This window comes from Nestor notabilis, unplaced genomic scaffold, assembly GCF_000696875.1.
Source record: "Nestor notabilis isolate BGI_N333 unplaced genomic scaffold, ASM69687v1 scaffold3678, whole genome shotgun sequence".
NCBI classification, from domain to species: Eukaryota; Metazoa; Chordata; class Aves; order Psittaciformes; family Psittacidae; genus Nestor; species Nestor notabilis.
This window is the reverse complement of record NW_009939621.1, coordinates 169,785-187,610: the sequence shown is the minus strand read 5'-3', so window position 1 is coordinate 187,610 and position 17,826 is coordinate 169,785. Positions and strand designations below refer to the sequence as shown.

General features: G+C 44.7%; 1 protein-coding gene across 1 annotated transcript in view; it reads left to right on the top strand.

Annotated features, from left to right (window-relative positions):
- The window catches only part of LOC104409929 (UV radiation resistance-associated gene protein-like), a gene marked incomplete at its 5' end in the record, with an annotated part of 28,444 nt that overhangs the window by 7,355 nt on the left and 3,263 nt on the right, over positions 1–17,826 (top strand). The window contains one exon of the mRNA XM_010019960.1: positions 11,403–11,494. Coding sequence (XP_010018262.1) covers positions 11,403–11,494 — 92 coding nt within the window. The remainder of the gene's footprint in view (positions 1–11,402; positions 11,495–17,826) is intronic.

The following is a 17,826-nucleotide window of genomic DNA, read 5'->3' as shown; positions in this document are numbered from 1 at the left end:
ACTGAACTGCAGTTCAGCTCCTCAACATGAAATGAGGCAAGATGTTCAGTTGCTGGCTCTGGTAGAGTATCAAACATGCGAGAAAATCAACTTTATACTCACAACTATTAAACTTTTCCATGGGAAGTTGAACAGCAGAAACGTTAGGGCTCCAAATTTGTTTTGGCAATAAACACCACGGAGCAGAAGTGTCTTTAAGAGTTCTGTGGGTATCAGTGTAGAGGCAGTGGTTATGACCCTCTGAGTGTAGGATCCTGTGACTTACACACTACATCTTTTATGAGGCCCCTAAACTCCCATCATAAACTGTACAGTTCAGAAAGAATGCACTGTCTGAATCTGGGGCCAATTTAACCACATGGGGAAAAAGTGTTCTTGAAAGAGCACAGGTTGAAGCCAGAGTTGAGTCCCCATCTTGTAAAGTGCCAAGCATTCATTTTAATGTTAAGAGGAAGGGACTGCACCTGAAAAACCACAAAGTACCTTCTCCAGCTGCAGAGAGCCAAAAGCTTTTAGGAGAGGTTTCATTCCTGAAAGTCTCCTAGGGTAGCAATGGGCTGATACTTGGCCAGGTCATTTAGAACTGGGGAATTTACATATGGTTTATTGCAAACTTGTTGGAAGCTTTTCCTTTCTTTCCTTTCCTATCACCCATGCCAAGATAAAATAGGTTGAAATGAGACTGGATTAGCTGTAACAACAGTCACCCTTTCATTCAGATGAAAGCCTGCCTGTCCTCACCTGTAGGCAACCTGTGCTGATCACCAAAAGGCCAAGGTGACCTTCCTCTGTGGGTGAGGATGAGGATTGCTTCTCCAGCCTGTACTGTCACCTGCAGCTTGAGCCTGGGCCGTGCTTGCAGAGAGAATCATAGAATCACAGAATGGTTTAGGTTGGAAAGGACCTCAAGGTTCCAGCCCCTGCCCCGGGCAGGGACACCTTCCACTAGAGCAGGTTGCTCCAAGCCCCTGTGTCCAACCTGGCCTTGAACACTGCCAGGGATGGGGCAGCCACAGCTCCTCTGGGCACCCTGTGCCAGCGCCTCAGCACCCTCACAGGGAAGAGCTTCTGCCTTAGATCCAACCTGAACTTCCCCTGTTTCAGTCTGAGCCCATCACCCCTTGTCCTGTCACTCCGTTCCCTGATGAAGGTCCCTCTCCAGCATCCTTGTAGCCCCTTCAGACACTGAAGCTGCTCTGAGGTCTCCAGCAGCTTCTCTTCTCCAGCCTGAACAGCCCCAGTGTTCTCAGCCTGGCTCCATACGGGAGCTGCTCCAGACCCTGATCATCCCCATGGCCTCCTCTGGAGCAGATATAGGAGATCTGGCATCACCAGCCATGCCTGGAGCCCCTTCTCCATAAGGATATTGGGGACCCCCCCTTGCAAGCATGCTCTGTGTGTTAGATCACTTGTGTACTGCGTGGCTGTCATCATCTCTCTGCATTAGCTCTTCAGCCTAAGCTATTTAAAGAACAACTGAGTATGTGTTTAAAATAGACCCAAAATCCAGTAATCAAAAGGAAAAATGGATTCCTGATACAGTTAAGCTGACATAAACACGTGTGATTTGCCAACATCAACTGCTTTGTAGTCTATATAAGCACTTCAATTTGAAATTGGAAGAGATAGGAAAGGAGGAATTCTGTTACCAAGCCGTGGCACAAAGTGTTAGCGTAGGGATAAGATGTAGTGTGTAATTGTTCCTAATGAGCTGGGTGTGTGCTTTGGAGACAAAGCTTGACTTTCAGATACAAAGTGCTAACACCTGTGGAATTCCTGGATCTCATTTGGGAGCCGCTCTTCCTTCAGGAGCCTTCTCACTTCCTGCCATGTTGCCATCTCTTAATGGGGGGAAAAATGAGGTGAAAATGCATATTGCTGGCTTTAGTGCATAAAAATGACTTATCTGTCATTAGCAAATGCCAAACTGTGGCTTTGGGGGTTTAGTTTTGGGGGGGTTTTGCTATGTTTCTGTTGTTTTCCTTTATCCATCCTTATAGTTCAGTATGTATGTTTTGTGCTCCACGAGGCTGGGTTTGTCTCACCGCGCTATGCATCGGAGGGCACAAATCCTGTTTTGAAGACTTTGGGTATGACAGTTACTTAATCATCTATAAATGCCTTTCAGGGTTCTTACACGGCGTGGTTGAAGTTTAGAGCAAGTTGTTCTCCAACAGAAGGAATAACAGTCTTCTCATACCTAAAAAAGCTGGAGAGGGGCTTTGGACAAGGGATGTAGGGACAAGACAAGGGGAATGGCTTGAACCTGCCAGAGGGGAGATTGAGATGAGCTCTGAGGCAGAAGCTCTTCCCTGTGAGGGTGCTGAGGCGCTGGCACAGGGTGCCCAGAGAAGCTGTGGCTGCCCCATCCCTGGGCTTTCACCAGAGCAGAGTGGAACAATCCCATCCCTCAACCTTCTTTGGGACTTCTCTCCACCACGTGTGCACTCTTGATTGTCCTTTTGCTGCATGGGGGTAAAAATCAAACTTCAGATGTTCTCATGCAGTGTTAAATTAGGCTGGGGGTGGTAAATGCTTCAAGAAAACCGTGTTAAAGAAGGAGCTACAAAAGGTTACTTGATTTTTCTCCTGCCTTTTGCACATCTGACCTTTGGTTCTGTGCCTGATGTAATGATTTTCTTTAATACAAAAGCTCAGGATGGATGAGCTCATAGGAAGTATCTGTGCCTGTGCTTATAATCCAGCAAACATCACTCTCTGATACCGAGCTGCTTTTGCCCTGAACCTGGGAAGCTTGGTGCTGTACAGTTTCATCCCATCAAGCCATAATGCAGCAAGACTAGAGCTGAGCAGCAAACATGGTTTTAGTTATACGAGGGCTTTGCTGCGGAAGCTTTTCTCAGCCAGTAACTGTTCTGTCTCCTAAACTGTCTTTCTAAATGTTCTTTTTGTATGTGAGAGGCACCGTTATGGGCAAAGGGGCCCATGGATGTTGCTCTTAGAACCAACCCAGTAACCACTGTGTGGTTAGTCTCTGATGATGGTTTCCCATATCCTTACTGGGACAGCAGCCTCAGCAAAGGCTGATGGTTGAGACCTCTCCAGAGGGGTGTTATGTTTACTCTCAGGAAGGCTTTCACAAATACAAGCAAGAGAGTCCTGGAGGAAACACAGCTTTTGGCTCATCTCACTGTTTAGTTCTACAGTGTGTTCTGCATGTCCTCAAACACGTACTCCTATTTCCTTATTTTCCTGTGGTCTATCCCCAATAAACACTATTGCTGTGAAACCAGAACCCAGTATTAAACTTTGCCTATTATCACATTTCAGCTTTAAAAATTAGAAGAAAACCACTTCATAAACCTTTGGCAGAATATTATGAGTTGCTGAGCGTTAGAATCCAGGCTGCTGCTGTGCTTGAGTAATGCTCAGACTCTGTGTTTTGGTGGATGTGAAGGGAAAAAGCAGCTTCATATAATTCAGAGGGAAATGAAAGGAGGGAGAAGGGAATGAGCTCTCTTATCAGCTGAGAGTGTAGTTTCCCTCATCACTGCTGAATCATTCCCATGCTTAGATTTCATGTGTGAATTTCCCCTGCCTTTCAGATGGAAGTGCGGTAAAGTTGTCTGGGATGAGAGGAGAGGAAAGAGGTGGGAAGAACCAGTGGTGAGAAGAAGTTACCAGGTGGATTTGATGCAGTGAGACCTGAATCAGAGCTCCAGAACTGACCTAATATGTTCAGACACTTAGCCATGATGTAGAGACTGACATCTCCCAACTGTACTATTCACTGTCTTGGACCAGTGACTTTTCAGCATCTCAACTCTTAGTTATCACTGTTAAAAATCAAAGTAAGAGAAAAGTGTCTTATTTTTAGCAACTTCCACCTTGTAAACTGGGGGGAAATCGAGCTAGTTTAGACTAAGCTTGTTTCTAAACTAACAGTGTGATTCTAAGCAGCCTTTGAAGGGACAGCACAACATGGAGTTATCTCTTGTTACTGCTTTGGTTTCTGTTTGTATTGCCTTATTTATTGTTGCTGAATCAAAATGGTGATGGGAATCCTTTAAGATGGCTTTAATGGAGGTTTTAAGCTTGTTGGGTCAGCTTGAGGAACTTTAAAGCGTGTGCCCGATGGATTAATGAAGGACCCAGGTCTCCAAGAGTGTTGATGTCACTTGTTTTCCTTGTTAGTTTAGTGCTCTGAGAAGAGTTGCAAAGTAAACATCTGCTTTACAGGGTGGACCTCTGAACAGCATGGAAATCCACGTGGGAGAGGGAGGCAGGCGTTGGCATTGCGAGACTCAAGTCAGCGTTTCCATATAAATAGCTGTGTATTTGAGCACTTCCTCTTGTTTGGATGAGGGCTGCCACTACTTGTGGCAGTTCTTTATTTGCTCCTTCTGGAAGCAAGAGTGAGGACTTGAAGACTTGTTAGAAACGCAGTGTTGGAAGTATAAGACCTTAGTGTCCAGCTCTGGGGCAACAGCACAAGAGGGATGTGGAGATGTTGGAGTGAGACCCGAGGAGGCCCCGGAGCTGCTGCGAGGGCTGGAGCAGCTCTGCTCTGGAGCCAGGCTGAGAGAGCTGGGCTGGGGCAGCTGGAGAAGAGAAGGCTCCTGAAGGGGACACCTTAGAGCAGCTCCAGGGCCTAAAGGGGCTCCAGGAGACCTGGAGAGGGGCTTTGGACAAGGGCCTGGAGGGACAGGCCAAGGGGAATGGCTTTAACCTGCCAGAGGGGAGATGGAGATGAGCTCTGAGGCAGAAGCTCTTCCCTGTGAGGGTGCCGAGGCGCTGGCACAGGGTGCCCAGAGAAGCTGTGGCTGCCCCATCCCTGGCAGTGTTCAAGGCCAGGTTGGACACAGGGGCTTGGAGCAACCTGCTCTAGTGGAAGGTGTCCCTGCCCGGGGCGGGGGTTGGAGCTGGAGGAGCTTTAAGTTCCTTTCAACCCAAACCAGTCTGTGATCCTATGAAGAAGCCTAAAAAACTGAAATAAAAGAAACCCCCTGGTTACATTTACACATTTGCTTCCAGGCTGTGCTAGATGTATTCTGGCAGTCTTTTAAATATGAAAAATGACAATGCATTTGAAATGTTTAGCTTTGAGATACACTATCTCAAGCGCTGATTGATACCACGATGCCTGTTGCACATGTTACAACTCGAGGGTTGTTCAGTAAACTCCCCCCATCTGCTCCGAGTGAGAACAACTCACCACCTTTAATAAAACAAAGGCAAGCAACATGTTAGGAGTGCAAATAATCTAAAATGGTCTGATTTCCCCCAAAAGGTATAAACACACACAACTGTGTATATAGCAGCAGGCATTATTCCACTGATCCCCCAAGGTTGTTTATATAGCAACAGGCATTATAACAACACTTTCTGTTTTCATTATTGCAGTGCTTAGTCATCTGAAGCCCAGCCAATGCTCCTTCAGCCTCTGAGAAGTCATCCAGGATCTTGTAAAACAATTAACTATGTCATTTGATTAAATCTTGCATTTTCTGTTTCTCTCCCAGCGTTTGACATCCTCTGAAAGGCTGATGTAAATGCTTGGCGCCCAACCAACCCTGCAAACTGGATTGAAAGAACACTCTTGCTTCTATTTTTGTTTGTAGGCTTTCACATTTGGGGAGCAGATGGCCTTTTGAAAGGCTTGGTGCTAGCAAGAGAAACTCCTTGTTTAGCTGAAAAGGATTCAGGATTGCTTTTGACTGCCTTAACAGTGCGTAGTGTGGTAGTGGGTTGTGTCCACTCGTGTAGATAGAGCTACAACACCAAGGACCAGCTGCTTCAATAGACACTAAGGGAACTGTTAGAACTAAATGGTCCCTTCCAACCCAAACCATTCCATGATTCTATGATAATGCAGATTTTGATGGAGGCTCCAATATTAGGTATAATGTGGAGTAAAGGGGCTGGCATTTTGAGCTTTATTAACATAGGCTGAGCTGTGAGACTGCTTCCACATGTCTCAGACCAAGGTGAATAGGGCTGGCAAAACAACATGCTAAATGGTGAACAGATGAAGTCAGAATTAGAGTCATTCTGTGCTCCCAAAAAAAGGATATTCCAGTCCAGGTACTCTGTGGTTTCTGGCTGGAAGTAAATGTATGTGCTTGTGTACCATTAGTCATTAAATACTGCTGCAGGAATTAGTGTAGGAAATGGGCTATTCTTCTTCGCACATAAATGCAGGATATCATTATTCTTCTTAAGAGGCAGCCACTTAGTGGCAAAAGCCCTAATTTTGGTCTTGGGTGCAATCTGATACTACCCAGAAATAGAAAGATAGCTAAATGGCTTCTTTTTAAGCCAGCTTATTGGGAAACTTGGAGTTCTCCTCCTCTTATCTCATGGGATGTACAGGAGAGTAACTGAACCTTTGCAGGTTTGTGTTTTAGTTAGTTAACAAATGAGGCTGCTGTACGTGTCATGGTTTGGTGAATGGATGTTCTACCATGGAACCGTTGCCTTTAGGAAGGTGGTGAGCTCTTATGCCTTCTGAGGTGATTTTAATTGAGTCTGACAGTCTGGGTGGCAAAATAAATACTTAGAAGGTGCTTGGATGGCAGTAGTGGTTTAGAGACGCTCGGTGTGGAGTTGGTTTGCTGCTGAGGATTGACACCTTCCTTCCAGGAGAAGTTCAAGCCATTGCACTGAAAGTAAAGCAGGTAGAAACTGGAGCAACTGGATATTTCTAAAGTCCTTTCCAACCTAGACCATTCTATGATTATGTTTTTCCCTCTTCCTAAAGAGTCTAAACCAACTATGCCTGGCTTGTTATGAGTTAAGGGATTTGTCATGCCTCGCCTGCAGGTGACACTGTGGTTGTGTTAGCTGGAACAGTTTTCATGGTCTTTGATGGAAATGAAGTGTTTAAACACTTTACTAGGAAGCTAATACAAGTTTTAAGAGTAAATCCAGTCTGAGAACCATTGTCTTAAATGCAGTTTATTTTCTCTCAAGGCTGAGAGAGCTGGGACTGTTCAGCTGGAGAAGGCTCAGGGAGACCTGATCCCATGTGCCAGGAGTTAAAGGGGGGCTACAAAGATGGAGACTCCCTTTTGAGAAGGAGTTCCATGGAACAAATGAGGGATGATGGGAACAAGTTACTCCGGGGGAGATTCCAGTGGGACGGTAGGGAAAATGTTTCCCAGTGAGAACAAGCAGCCATTGGAATAATCTCCCCAGGGAAGTGGTGACTCCCCAGCATTGGACACTGTTAAGATTGGGCTGCACAGGGTGCTGGCACATCTAGTCTAGGTCATACTTTGCCTGGAAAGGTTGGAGCAGATGATCCTTGAGGTGCCTTCAACCTGGGATTCTGTGATTCTATGATTCTATGAACATTTATGGTTGCCTGTGATGTTGGAATAAATAGTAAGTGTAATATAAAGTACCCCTTAGTATGATAGGCTGGTCTTCTACAGAGGCAGAGCTGGCCTTCATATAAGCTTAATGTCTTCTTTCCTCAGATTCTTCCTTACAGGTGCTTCCTGAATTTGAGGACAACCCCCCAGATTTTACAGAAACAATCTGGGCAGTTACTGACAGTTTAAACACTGTCTGTCCTCTTACCAATGTCTTTTCCTAATGCTGAAGTTACTCACCTTGTCACGCTGGATTTGTAGCATTAGAGATTTGGGGATACAAGTAGAGAAAGTCATCAAATTGGATGAATGTAGAGTTCTTCTAAGACCTTGGAGAAACAGGAATATGTACTTCTGAGTTACATGTGAGTAGCTACTTTAGTACATCTCATATTACATATTACTTTATTACATCAAATACCTTTGAGTGCTGTCAGTTAACATAGAAGCCAAAGTCACAAGGACAGTAAACTTCTGTCCTCCTTCTTCTTTTTGAGGTGAGTAAAAGGAATTAATCTGTGTAATTGAAAGAAATTATAAAGTGAGATTATTCTTCTCCTTAAATACCAGTGCCCTGAAGTTCTGCTGTCTTGAACTAATCACAAAATATGATGCATCTCCTCTGCTACACCTCGTTTCTGTGGAGTAAGTGTTGCTAGTAACTGCTATGGGAGCAGAGTCTCCTATCTGATGTCTTGCTTGTTTTTCAGTTCATGTTTACTATGTGTTTTTGCTCAATGGAGTAATGTTTCACACAGCACTTGGGAAAACAAAGCTGTATATAGGAGCTGAATATTAGGAAGTGGCAAATAGTATTTTATTATTAGACCATCATTAATGATTTACTCACAGTCCCATGGCAAATACATGGTCATAAACGTGAGCACAAATCTTGGACACTCATTAAAACGTGTGTTTTCATGGATGTCTGGGCCTGTAATTCCCTGAAGGAACAATCTCATCTTTAAGTAAAGCACTGCTTTAGCAAATGACATTTGGTTCCTTTGGCAACTGAGTGTGGGGTAGATGGAGGTGGGTGATGTTTAATAGCAACAAATGAAACCAGAACACAGTTTCTTGGGAGAATCCAGACAGCAACAGTCACCTCCTGCTTTTGTTTTCCCACCTTTTCAGCTCTCATTGGCAAAACATCTGTCTTCTCCCTGCATTCGTCTCATCTTAAAATTGATTTTGATGTTAAAGGGGACTTGTATGAGTTCTACTGTCACAGGTCACGAGTGAGGGTTATTACTGTTGTTCAGCGTCTTAGTATTTATTGGAGGAGGTGGAGTAACTGTATGTGTGGGGGTGGCTGTTAGAAGATATTAAACTTATAGAAAGATGTAAGAGAAATGCTTTATGGTTTGGGGCAGGGGGAACCCACAGTTCTTAGTGATGGTGCAGCCTTCCAGTGACTAAAGGGGCTCCAGGAAACCTGGAGAAGGGCTTTGGACAAGGGATGGAGGGACAGGCCAAGGGGAATGGCTTGAACCTGCCAGAGGGGAGACTGAGATGAGCTCTGGGGCAGAAGCTCTTCCCTGTGAGGGTGCTGAGGTGCTGGCACAGGGTGCCCAGAGAAGCTGTGGCTGCCCCATCCCTGGCAGTGTTCAAGGCCAGGTTGGACACAGGGGCTTGGAGCAACCTGCTCTAGTGGAAGGTGTCCCTGCCCGTGGCAGGGGTTGGGACTGGAGGAGCTTTAAGCTCCCTTCAACCCAGACCAGGCTGGGGTTCAGTGGTGTGGTTGATTGTCAGAATGTGAGAGCAGGAAGAACAGGAGCTCTGCTTGCTAAAGTGAAAGAGAAATCTCATTTTTTCTCACTCCTTGCTCCCATTTGGTGTTTGCTGCACTTGACATGGGCTCCGTCACTCCTTAGAGGTAGAGAGATTCCTCTTTCAGAGCAGGCGAGACGACTGCAAATTAGGAGTTAACCTTGTCACATCGACGGGGAGGTATTTTAGGAACCAGACCAAAACCTGGGAATTAACCCATGGCTCTGATGCTTCAGCTGCTTTTTCCTCTGCCACTAGAAGGCAGATGAGTTTTTTGGCAGCTTCTGGGTTTACTTGTAGGTTTCTTTTGTAAATACATCCTCATCTCCTTGTGTTGATACAGACACAAAAGGCAATATTGCTTTGGGTTTAAGCTGTTCCAAAGCCAATATAGAATGTGGTTTATGAAGTTAAATCGTATTATTTTCCTTACATCCTAACTTTACTTACTGTGCATCTCTACTATTTGCAATATGAAAATGGGTTGTAGCAGAAGCAGTGGTTTTGTTCATGGCTGGATACAAGAATCTGACATGCATTCCTGTGATCTTGGCTGTTGGCAACAGTGAGCTCCCTTAATGCAATGCTTTTCATGCTCTGAAACCTTAGAATTGAAGGGTGACTATAAAAAGGAGTCATCTCTGAACATCTGATTGTAGTAGGAGGGACAAATGTGGTGGGTTTGATTTGTTTTGCTGGTTTATTTCTTCTGCCCCCAGGCTTGTGCTTTGGTTAACCAAATCCACTGTAATCCCATCAGGAGAACGTGGTGATCGAAGAGTAATTTATATTGGATGGTTGTCTTAATCCAGGTTCTGTCATTGCAGCAGAAAATATGAATCCAAGCCCACCATATCCCTTGGCTGGGTCCATATGGAACTAATAAGCTGTGTAATAAATGGCCTCCTCTTGTACAATGCAGTGCTGAGGATGATTTTCTTCCAAAGCTATTTTTCTTTCTGAAACACAGAAAAGCAGAGAAATCATGCCCAATTTTGAGTCTTTTTTGGTCAGAAATCTTTCTAACTTGAAGGATTCTTGCTTACACCCTACTGCCATCAGTCATGGAAACAGGTGTGGATCCTAAAAACCAGATTTAACTTGGAATGGGGTTATTGTGCCAGGTTGGACACGGGGGCTTGGAGCAACCTGCGCAGTGGAAGATGTCCCTGCCCGTGGCAGGGGGTTGGAACTGGAGGAGCTTTAAGGTCCCTTCCAACCCAAATCATTCCATGTTTCTATGCTTGTTCCATGTTTCAGCAAGTATCTCGGTATCCAGTTTGTGCAGTTACTGTATGTGTGCAGTGGAGGCCAGCTGTGGCTTCTAGAGGGTGTTAACTGGTATCTAGAGGGTGTTAACTGGTATCTAGAGGGTGTTATCTGCTGAGAACTGTATATTATGCTAATTCCTCTTTATCCTGATAGTCTTAAAGATACTGGAATTAAGGGATATTTTGTTTTTCATATTTTAACCACAGGAGGGATAAATTTCCCTGCAAAGTTTCCCTGAAGTGTTGAGATTCACACTTGAAAGGCAGAGTTTTTCCCTTCAAAGGTCTTTGTAGCTTGGGGACTTCTTAAATAAGTAGTTTATAACCATCAGCAGTGACAGTTCTGTTGGGTGCTTCATTTGATAACCTGAAGGTCAGAGCAAGTTTGGATGGTGTCAGCATATGGAATCTTTTCCTTTCTGATTACCCCCACACAGGAGTTACTACTTGGCTTCAAGTCAGTCAATGCTTGAAGCCTTTTCTCTTAGCTACATGGCATTGTATTTGAATGCTGGGTTTAAGGGTGGGAGTAACAGCAGCAGTTTAAATGTTGATGTAAACTCTATAAGGAACAGATTTAGACCAGTTGTGTGACAGTATGTACTTGTACGAGCCGATATCACTGTCATAATTCCAACATACATTGATATGCTCAGAATGACACTTGCACATGAATAGATGTTTGGAGTCAGTGAATATAGAACATTGTGTTGAAACTGGGTCTTTCCACCTAATGGCTGTGTTTTTCTTAAGCTGAGAGGCTGCTCTCCTGCTCCAAATAGGAAATGGAAAAGGTGTAATGAGCTTTAACAGGCATATTGATTATTTTCTCCCTGTTCTTGGGTGGCTTTTGTTAATAGGAGGTTGTGAGTATTAAATGGAACATTTCCTTAAGGGAACTGCTTGATTATCCTACGTTTTCTTTGAAAAGCCAGTAAATGAACTGACCATAATGTTATATTCATTGGAATGTGGGATTTGGAAAGCAATGCTAATTTTGGGTTTCTTTTTCCTGTTTTTATAGCTTAGATATCAACATGGGCTGAGTACTCCAGATCTACGGCAAACTCTTCCTAACCTGAAAAACTTCATGGAGCTCGGGCTAATGGTTAGATGGTAAGTGGGGGGTTGTAATTATAAAGAAAGAGCTGAATGCTACATAATGTTTAGATATAAGCAGTTAAGAGCTTCACAGGAGTTAAGCATTAAGATTGTGACTTTCCCAAACTACAGGCTATGGAAATGTCCACAATATTTTGCTCTTTGTATCTGCTGTTATATCTTCTAAATGATGAGCACATAACCCTTGTCAGAGGTGTAGGGAGATGGGGGGGAGGATGTTTGAAAAGCAGTGCTTTTCACCAGAGGGAGGTGAATTCATCACAGAATCCCAGAGTGGTTTGTGTTGGAAGGGAGCTTAAAGCTCATCCAGTCCCAACCCCTGCCCCGGGCAGGGACACCTTCCACTAGAGCAGGTTGCTCCAAGCCCCTGTGTCCAACGTGGCCTTGAACACTGCCAGGGATGGGGCAGCCACAGCTTCTCTGGGCACCCTGTGCCAGCGCCTCAGCACCCTCCCAGGGAAGAGCTTCTGCCTCAGAGCTCATCTCAGTCTCCCCTCTGGCAGGTTCAAGCCATTCCCCTTGTCCTGTCCCTACAGGCCCTTGTCCAAAGCCCCTCTCCAGGTTTCTTGTCAGCCTTGTTGAACTTCATGAGGTTTGCACTGGCAAAGCACAATTTCAAAGCCCAGAAGCACTGGTCCATGTGAGCTCTAAGCTGGTGTCCAAATCGCTTATTTTGGGACAAGAGTCTTGGCAAAGGGAAAGAAAGACGGGAGTAGAAAAAGGAACATCTTTGAGCAATGCTGTAAAAAGTGGTGCCTGGTGGAAATTCAACTCGGCCAACAAAATAGTGGAAATAAAGAGGCCCTGAGAAAAGGCAGCTCAGTCCCTTGTGCTGTTTTATTCTCTGTCAGTAGTTTCAAGCACAGCTGAAAAGATTTTCCCTCCTTTTCTTCTTCTCCCCTAGTAAGATGCATAACACAAAGCTTTCTTCATGTTATTGGGGATAATATTACTGTGAGGTTTCATGTGGTATCCATCTCTGTGATGTAAAACCACTAGGATGATGTGTGGTCCCCTCAGCAAACATGGAAATGAAGGGCTGAAATACCAAAACCATGGTTTCTGTAGTGCTGGTGTGCACTCACCAGTGGAATGGGGGGGTACAGGTTGTGATGTCTCCTTCTGACTTGAATAAGCAGTGGTGGGATGTCAAATGGGAATCACTTTCCAAGTGTAGGTATCTGTAAGGTATTGTGAGGGTGCTGAGGCGCTGGCACAGGGGGCCCAGAGAAGCTGTGGCTGCCCCATCCCTGGAAGTGTTCAAGGCCAGGTTGGACACAGAGGCCTGGAACAACCTGCTGTAGCGGAAGGTGTCCAAGAGGGTTGGAACTGGGTGACCTTTAAGGTCCCTTCAACACAAACCCTTCTGTGATTCTATCTGTTCATCCCTCCTGGTGTGTGCGGCCTTTAAAGAACTGATATTGGAAGCTTTAGTGCAGCTTTGCTGTCATACAACCAATTCTTTTTCTCCTATAGGTGATACACAGTCATTAGCAAGGCAAAACACATTTTTTTGGCTGGATAATATTTCCAAACAAGTAGAAATATTAAGCAAGGTTCTGTGGGAGTATCACATTCCCTCCTCCCTGTGTGTCTATGCCTCATTTCCTTCTCACCTCCAAAACACGTATGAAGAGTTGTTCATTTTTAACTCTCTTTCTTTTAAGGCTAATGATTCCAAATAATGCTTCTTAGTACTTCCTACTAATATAAATGGAAATGAGGCTTTACAGGGAGTCCAGCTCAAGGGGAAAACCGGCTAGACTGCCCTAACTGGGCCTTGCAGTTGAGCACATACATACAGAGCACAGATGCCCACTGTCTTGTGGATAATATCTGATTACAGATATTTAAGCAAGCTTAAAGGCCACCCGCTGTTAACATGAAGATTTGAAGGAGTATTTTGTTTTCAGGATGCTGGAGGTGAGTTACCTTATCCCCAGTCCCATAAACCACAGTCCATACAGTAACTCCACGTTCTTCGCTTGCAGGATGCGAGCAGGAACATAGAATCACAGAATGGTGTGGGTTGGAAAGGACTTTAAGATCATCTAGTTTCAACCCCCTGCCATGGGCAGGGGCATCTCACACTAGATAAGGTGGTGATGGGTTTTTCTTACCTACAGATCTGCTCACACTGCCTCGTTGGTTTGGTTTTGTTGGTGCTGGTCTTTGGTTTCCTTTCTCAGAACTGTAGCTGGGTTTTGGTGAACTTAAGTTGTGTCAAAGTATAATCACACTGGTAAAAACCAACACACTGTAATTAGGTTTTCTTTGAACAGGACTGGTTTTAACTCATGGCCTGTGCATCAACCTAATTTTTGCTTTTGAGTAGAGACATTGCTCTGCAGTCAGGAATGGAACTGAATCCCCTACATATGCAGGGTAACAGAAATACACAGTTATTTAACTTCTTTTTCTGATAAGCATCATAGACTAATAGAATGGTTTGGGTTGGAAGGGAGCTTAAAGCTCCTCCAGTTCCAACCCCTGCCACGGGCAGGGACACCTTCCACTAGAGCAGGTTGCTCCAAGCCCCTGTGTCCAACCTGGCCTTGAACACTGCCAGGGATGGGGCAGCCACAGCTTCTCTGGGCACCCTGTGCCAGCGCCTCAGCACCCTCCCAGGGAAGAGCTTCTGCCCAAGAGCTCATCTCAGTCTCCCCTCTGGCAGGTTCAAGCCATCCCCTTGGCCTGTCCCTCCACCCCTTGTCCAAAGCCCCTCTCCAGGTTTCCTGGAGCCTCTTTAGGCCCTAGAGCTGCTCTAAGGTGTCCCCTTCTCCAGCTGCCCCAGCCCAACTCTCTCAACCTGGCTCCAGAGCAGAGTTGCTCCAGCCCTCAAAGCATCAAAGTTTAGTTGAAGTACAGACTAGTTTCTTTACCCCTTCCAGCTTTTGTAGAAGATCCCATCTATTTCATTCTTCAATCAGAGCAAATTTATCTTTCAAGTCTTTGCTTCAGTCTTTCCTTTCTCAGTTGCTCTGGGGTAACCCCTGTCCCCAGTGAAGGCTTGTGGAGTCTAGTGCCTTTGCCTCGAGGTGTAATTGTGTTGCTGCTGGGTCCCTCTGCCTGGTGAGACCTGGGTTGTTTTGGTTTCTCAGGCATGACACTGAAATGATTAATACATGTTTTCACATCCCAACATGCCTGATTTATTGCAGCAAGCTTGCAGGTCTACAAGCTCTGCTTCCCTCTTCATCTCTCTCTTGGTACCTATATTCTGCTGTATTTACTTTGCTTCACCCCCCTCTACACAATATTACTTGTACTGTATGTAGACAAAATCAAGACAGATCTGTTGGTCCCTGCACACACTGTGGTGGAAGCTACAGAACTGCAAAACCTTCCTTTTCTGATAGCAACTCTGGATGTCGATTCTTAAGGCGAAGGATGATGAGACAAAGTTGTTGTTGATTTAGTCTGTCTGGGTTGTGGTCCCCAAATCTTTGCTCTTTCCTTTGGGACTAATTCTCTCTGATTCCAGGCTTTTTTTAGTCCTGGAGTCTCACTGGCTTCCAGAAAAGCAGCTTATTTTTAAGATTAGCTTTTGCTGATGCAAAAGGCCCGATTCAGTTTTCCTCCTAAATCCTTTCTCTTTGGAGTATGCAGTTTACTCCAGCTTTTGAGACCAAACTGTACATTTTGATCATTGTTTTACTCCTTTTTGCATGTTCAGATTTATCTTTCACAAGTCAAGCTCTTTAGGTCATTTCATTAAATCAAGAGGCTCTTTCATTTTCTCTCCTATTCTTCAGCTTAGTTTTATTTACTCTGTGTAACTTCTAAGGGATAACATTTGTGATTATCAATGGCAAGTAAAGAGCATACCACAAACCAGAGCAGTCCAGTGAGAAGGTTTTATTCCTAGTGAATAGATTAAACAATAGGCTTATCTGACACTGGCAAATACGAGATAGTCCTTTAGGTCTTGTCTGTAGTCAGGGAGATGTCCTTTTGAGCCTACATTTAAAAGCTGGGCTCAAAACCACTTGCATGCCAAGGCTTAAATCTGTGTTTCAAAGGTAAATCTTGATTCATGTACTGCTACCTTCAAGAGGAGCCTCAAACTGGACATTTGAGTCAAGCAAACTCTGGTAGCTTAATTTATGAAGGTTTTCTTTTTGTCTAAAGCGTGTGTCAGAGTTTCTTAGCTGCCAAAAGACCCAATTTCACCTTCACTTCATGCTGGCAACCTCCCTTTTGCAGCCCTGTGGCTATTGTGTGTTACTGAAGCAGGAATCTCCAGGAAGGTGAGAAACTATTATTGCTTTTTAGCACGCTTGACATGACATTGGCTCGGAGCTACGTTTGGAGCTTCAAACCTTTCAGATGGCTTTAAACCAACTTAAACACCTTCATTTAGCGTTCTCGCTGCCATGAGGTCATAGTTTGCAACAAAAAAGATCAAATGGTGTTTAACTTATGATTTTTTTTTTTTGGTAAGTATTCTCATACCAAAGGGCTGTAGCTGTGGATACTGGCTTGGGGCCAGACAATCAAGATTTAGTATTTTGACCAGCTGTGATCCAGTAATGTCCCTCCGAGGAAACATTTTGCAGGGAGGAAAAGATACATATTTGAGCCTGTGAATTGTATTCTGTCTCTCATAGTGCTTTACAGTTTCTCTGAGCCCCTTTGCAGCCAGCTTAAATAAGCACAAGTGAATCTCGACTCCAGGAACCTTTTCTTTTTTGATTGAAGCTACAAAGAGATTCCAACCAGAATGGCTAAAACAACAACTTCAGAAGCGGTTGTGTCCTGCTTCCATCGCTTTATCTCGCCTGTTTACAGCATGGAGTCTGCATCTTGTGCCTGAGAGCTGCAAGAATGCCCAAACGGGCTATTTATTAACCAGTGAAAACTAATATTTGGGGGGGAAAAGCAGCTACTTTGTAGTTTTGCTGCCAGTAAAACTTAGGGCTGAAGTTAGACTGCTAGGAATTGGCGTTTGAGACTTGGATGCAGTTGAAACCTTGAGATTGGTGGGGATGGAATTCTCTTATCTGTAACATCCAATAAATCTGAGGCTAATTCAGAAACTCTGCTTCCTGATAGGAACTATACATACACCCGTAGAGAACCACTTGGAGGCTGAGCCAATGATGACTAAAAGTCCTTAAGGCCTGAAGACAGTTCATCAAATCAGGTTTTATCCTCCGCTGGTGACAGGCCATTCTTTTTGGGCAGGTGTCCACACCAGTTTGCTGTCTCAGTGTCAATGCCCAAGTAATTACCTGTGGCTGGAAGCTGAACCAGCTCAACCCCAGTAAATCAGGTCAAGGTTGTACCTTAGCAATAAAGGACTATACTCTGCAAGCCAAACTCTTTTCACAGGTGGCAATACCTTACTCTAAAGTTTCTGGGTGATTGGATGATAGTTTTTTACTATGACTTGGGTTTTTTGATCTATTTTGTATTAATTCCATGAGCTGGGAAGCCAGTAAAGCATCTCTTTCTGTGGACTTTTCCTTCATGCAGTGCTATGAATTCTGGTAACAGTACAGTCTTTTCCTCAAGGAAAATGCAAATGGAATGAAGATCCTCCATCAGCAGCCTGTTTTCATGAAGTCTTGTAGCAATCTAGTCTTTCTGAGCTCTCTGACAATACTGCTTTTGACCCAAAACCTCAGTTTGACTTTTCGTTCTCACCTGGAGGGAGGTGATGGAACAAGAAAAGACCCTGTGACTTAACTGCTTAATGCACTGTACCTAAAGCCATTTTGGTCTCATTTTACTTGTCTGCAAGACTCTGACCAGGGTTCTACGTAGTACACAGGGAGCTATTCATCTTCTCATGTTTGCTCTGAACACACTTGTCACTCAGCCTAACGTCATTGCTCAGGTTGTCCCTGTGGTCGTGAAGAGGCATCTGGAGAGGGTGGCTTCCCACTGGTCATGAATGGCTCTCAACAGAGAGGAGCTGTGGCTTTAACCTGCCAGAGGGGACACTGAGATGAGCTCTGAGGCAGAAGCTCTTCCCTGTGAGGGTGCTGAGGTGCTGGCACAGGGTGCCCAGAGAAGCTGTGGCTGCCCCATCCCTGGCAGTGTTCAAGGCCAGGTTGGACACAGGGGCTTGGAGCACCCTGCTCTAGTGGAAGGTGTCCCTGCCCGTGGCAGGGGTTGGAACTGGAGGAGCTTTAAGGTCCCTTCCCAACCATTCTATGATTCTATGGTTCTTTATTACCCACCCTTCTCCCACACTTGTTTCTTCTCTAGTGGCTGTGGAAGGAGCCTGGGCTGATCTCCAAAGCCCTTTGTGCATATTGACTTTTATCTAAATGCCTTAGGTAATACTTGATAAGCACTTAAACCATTCTATTGACTTC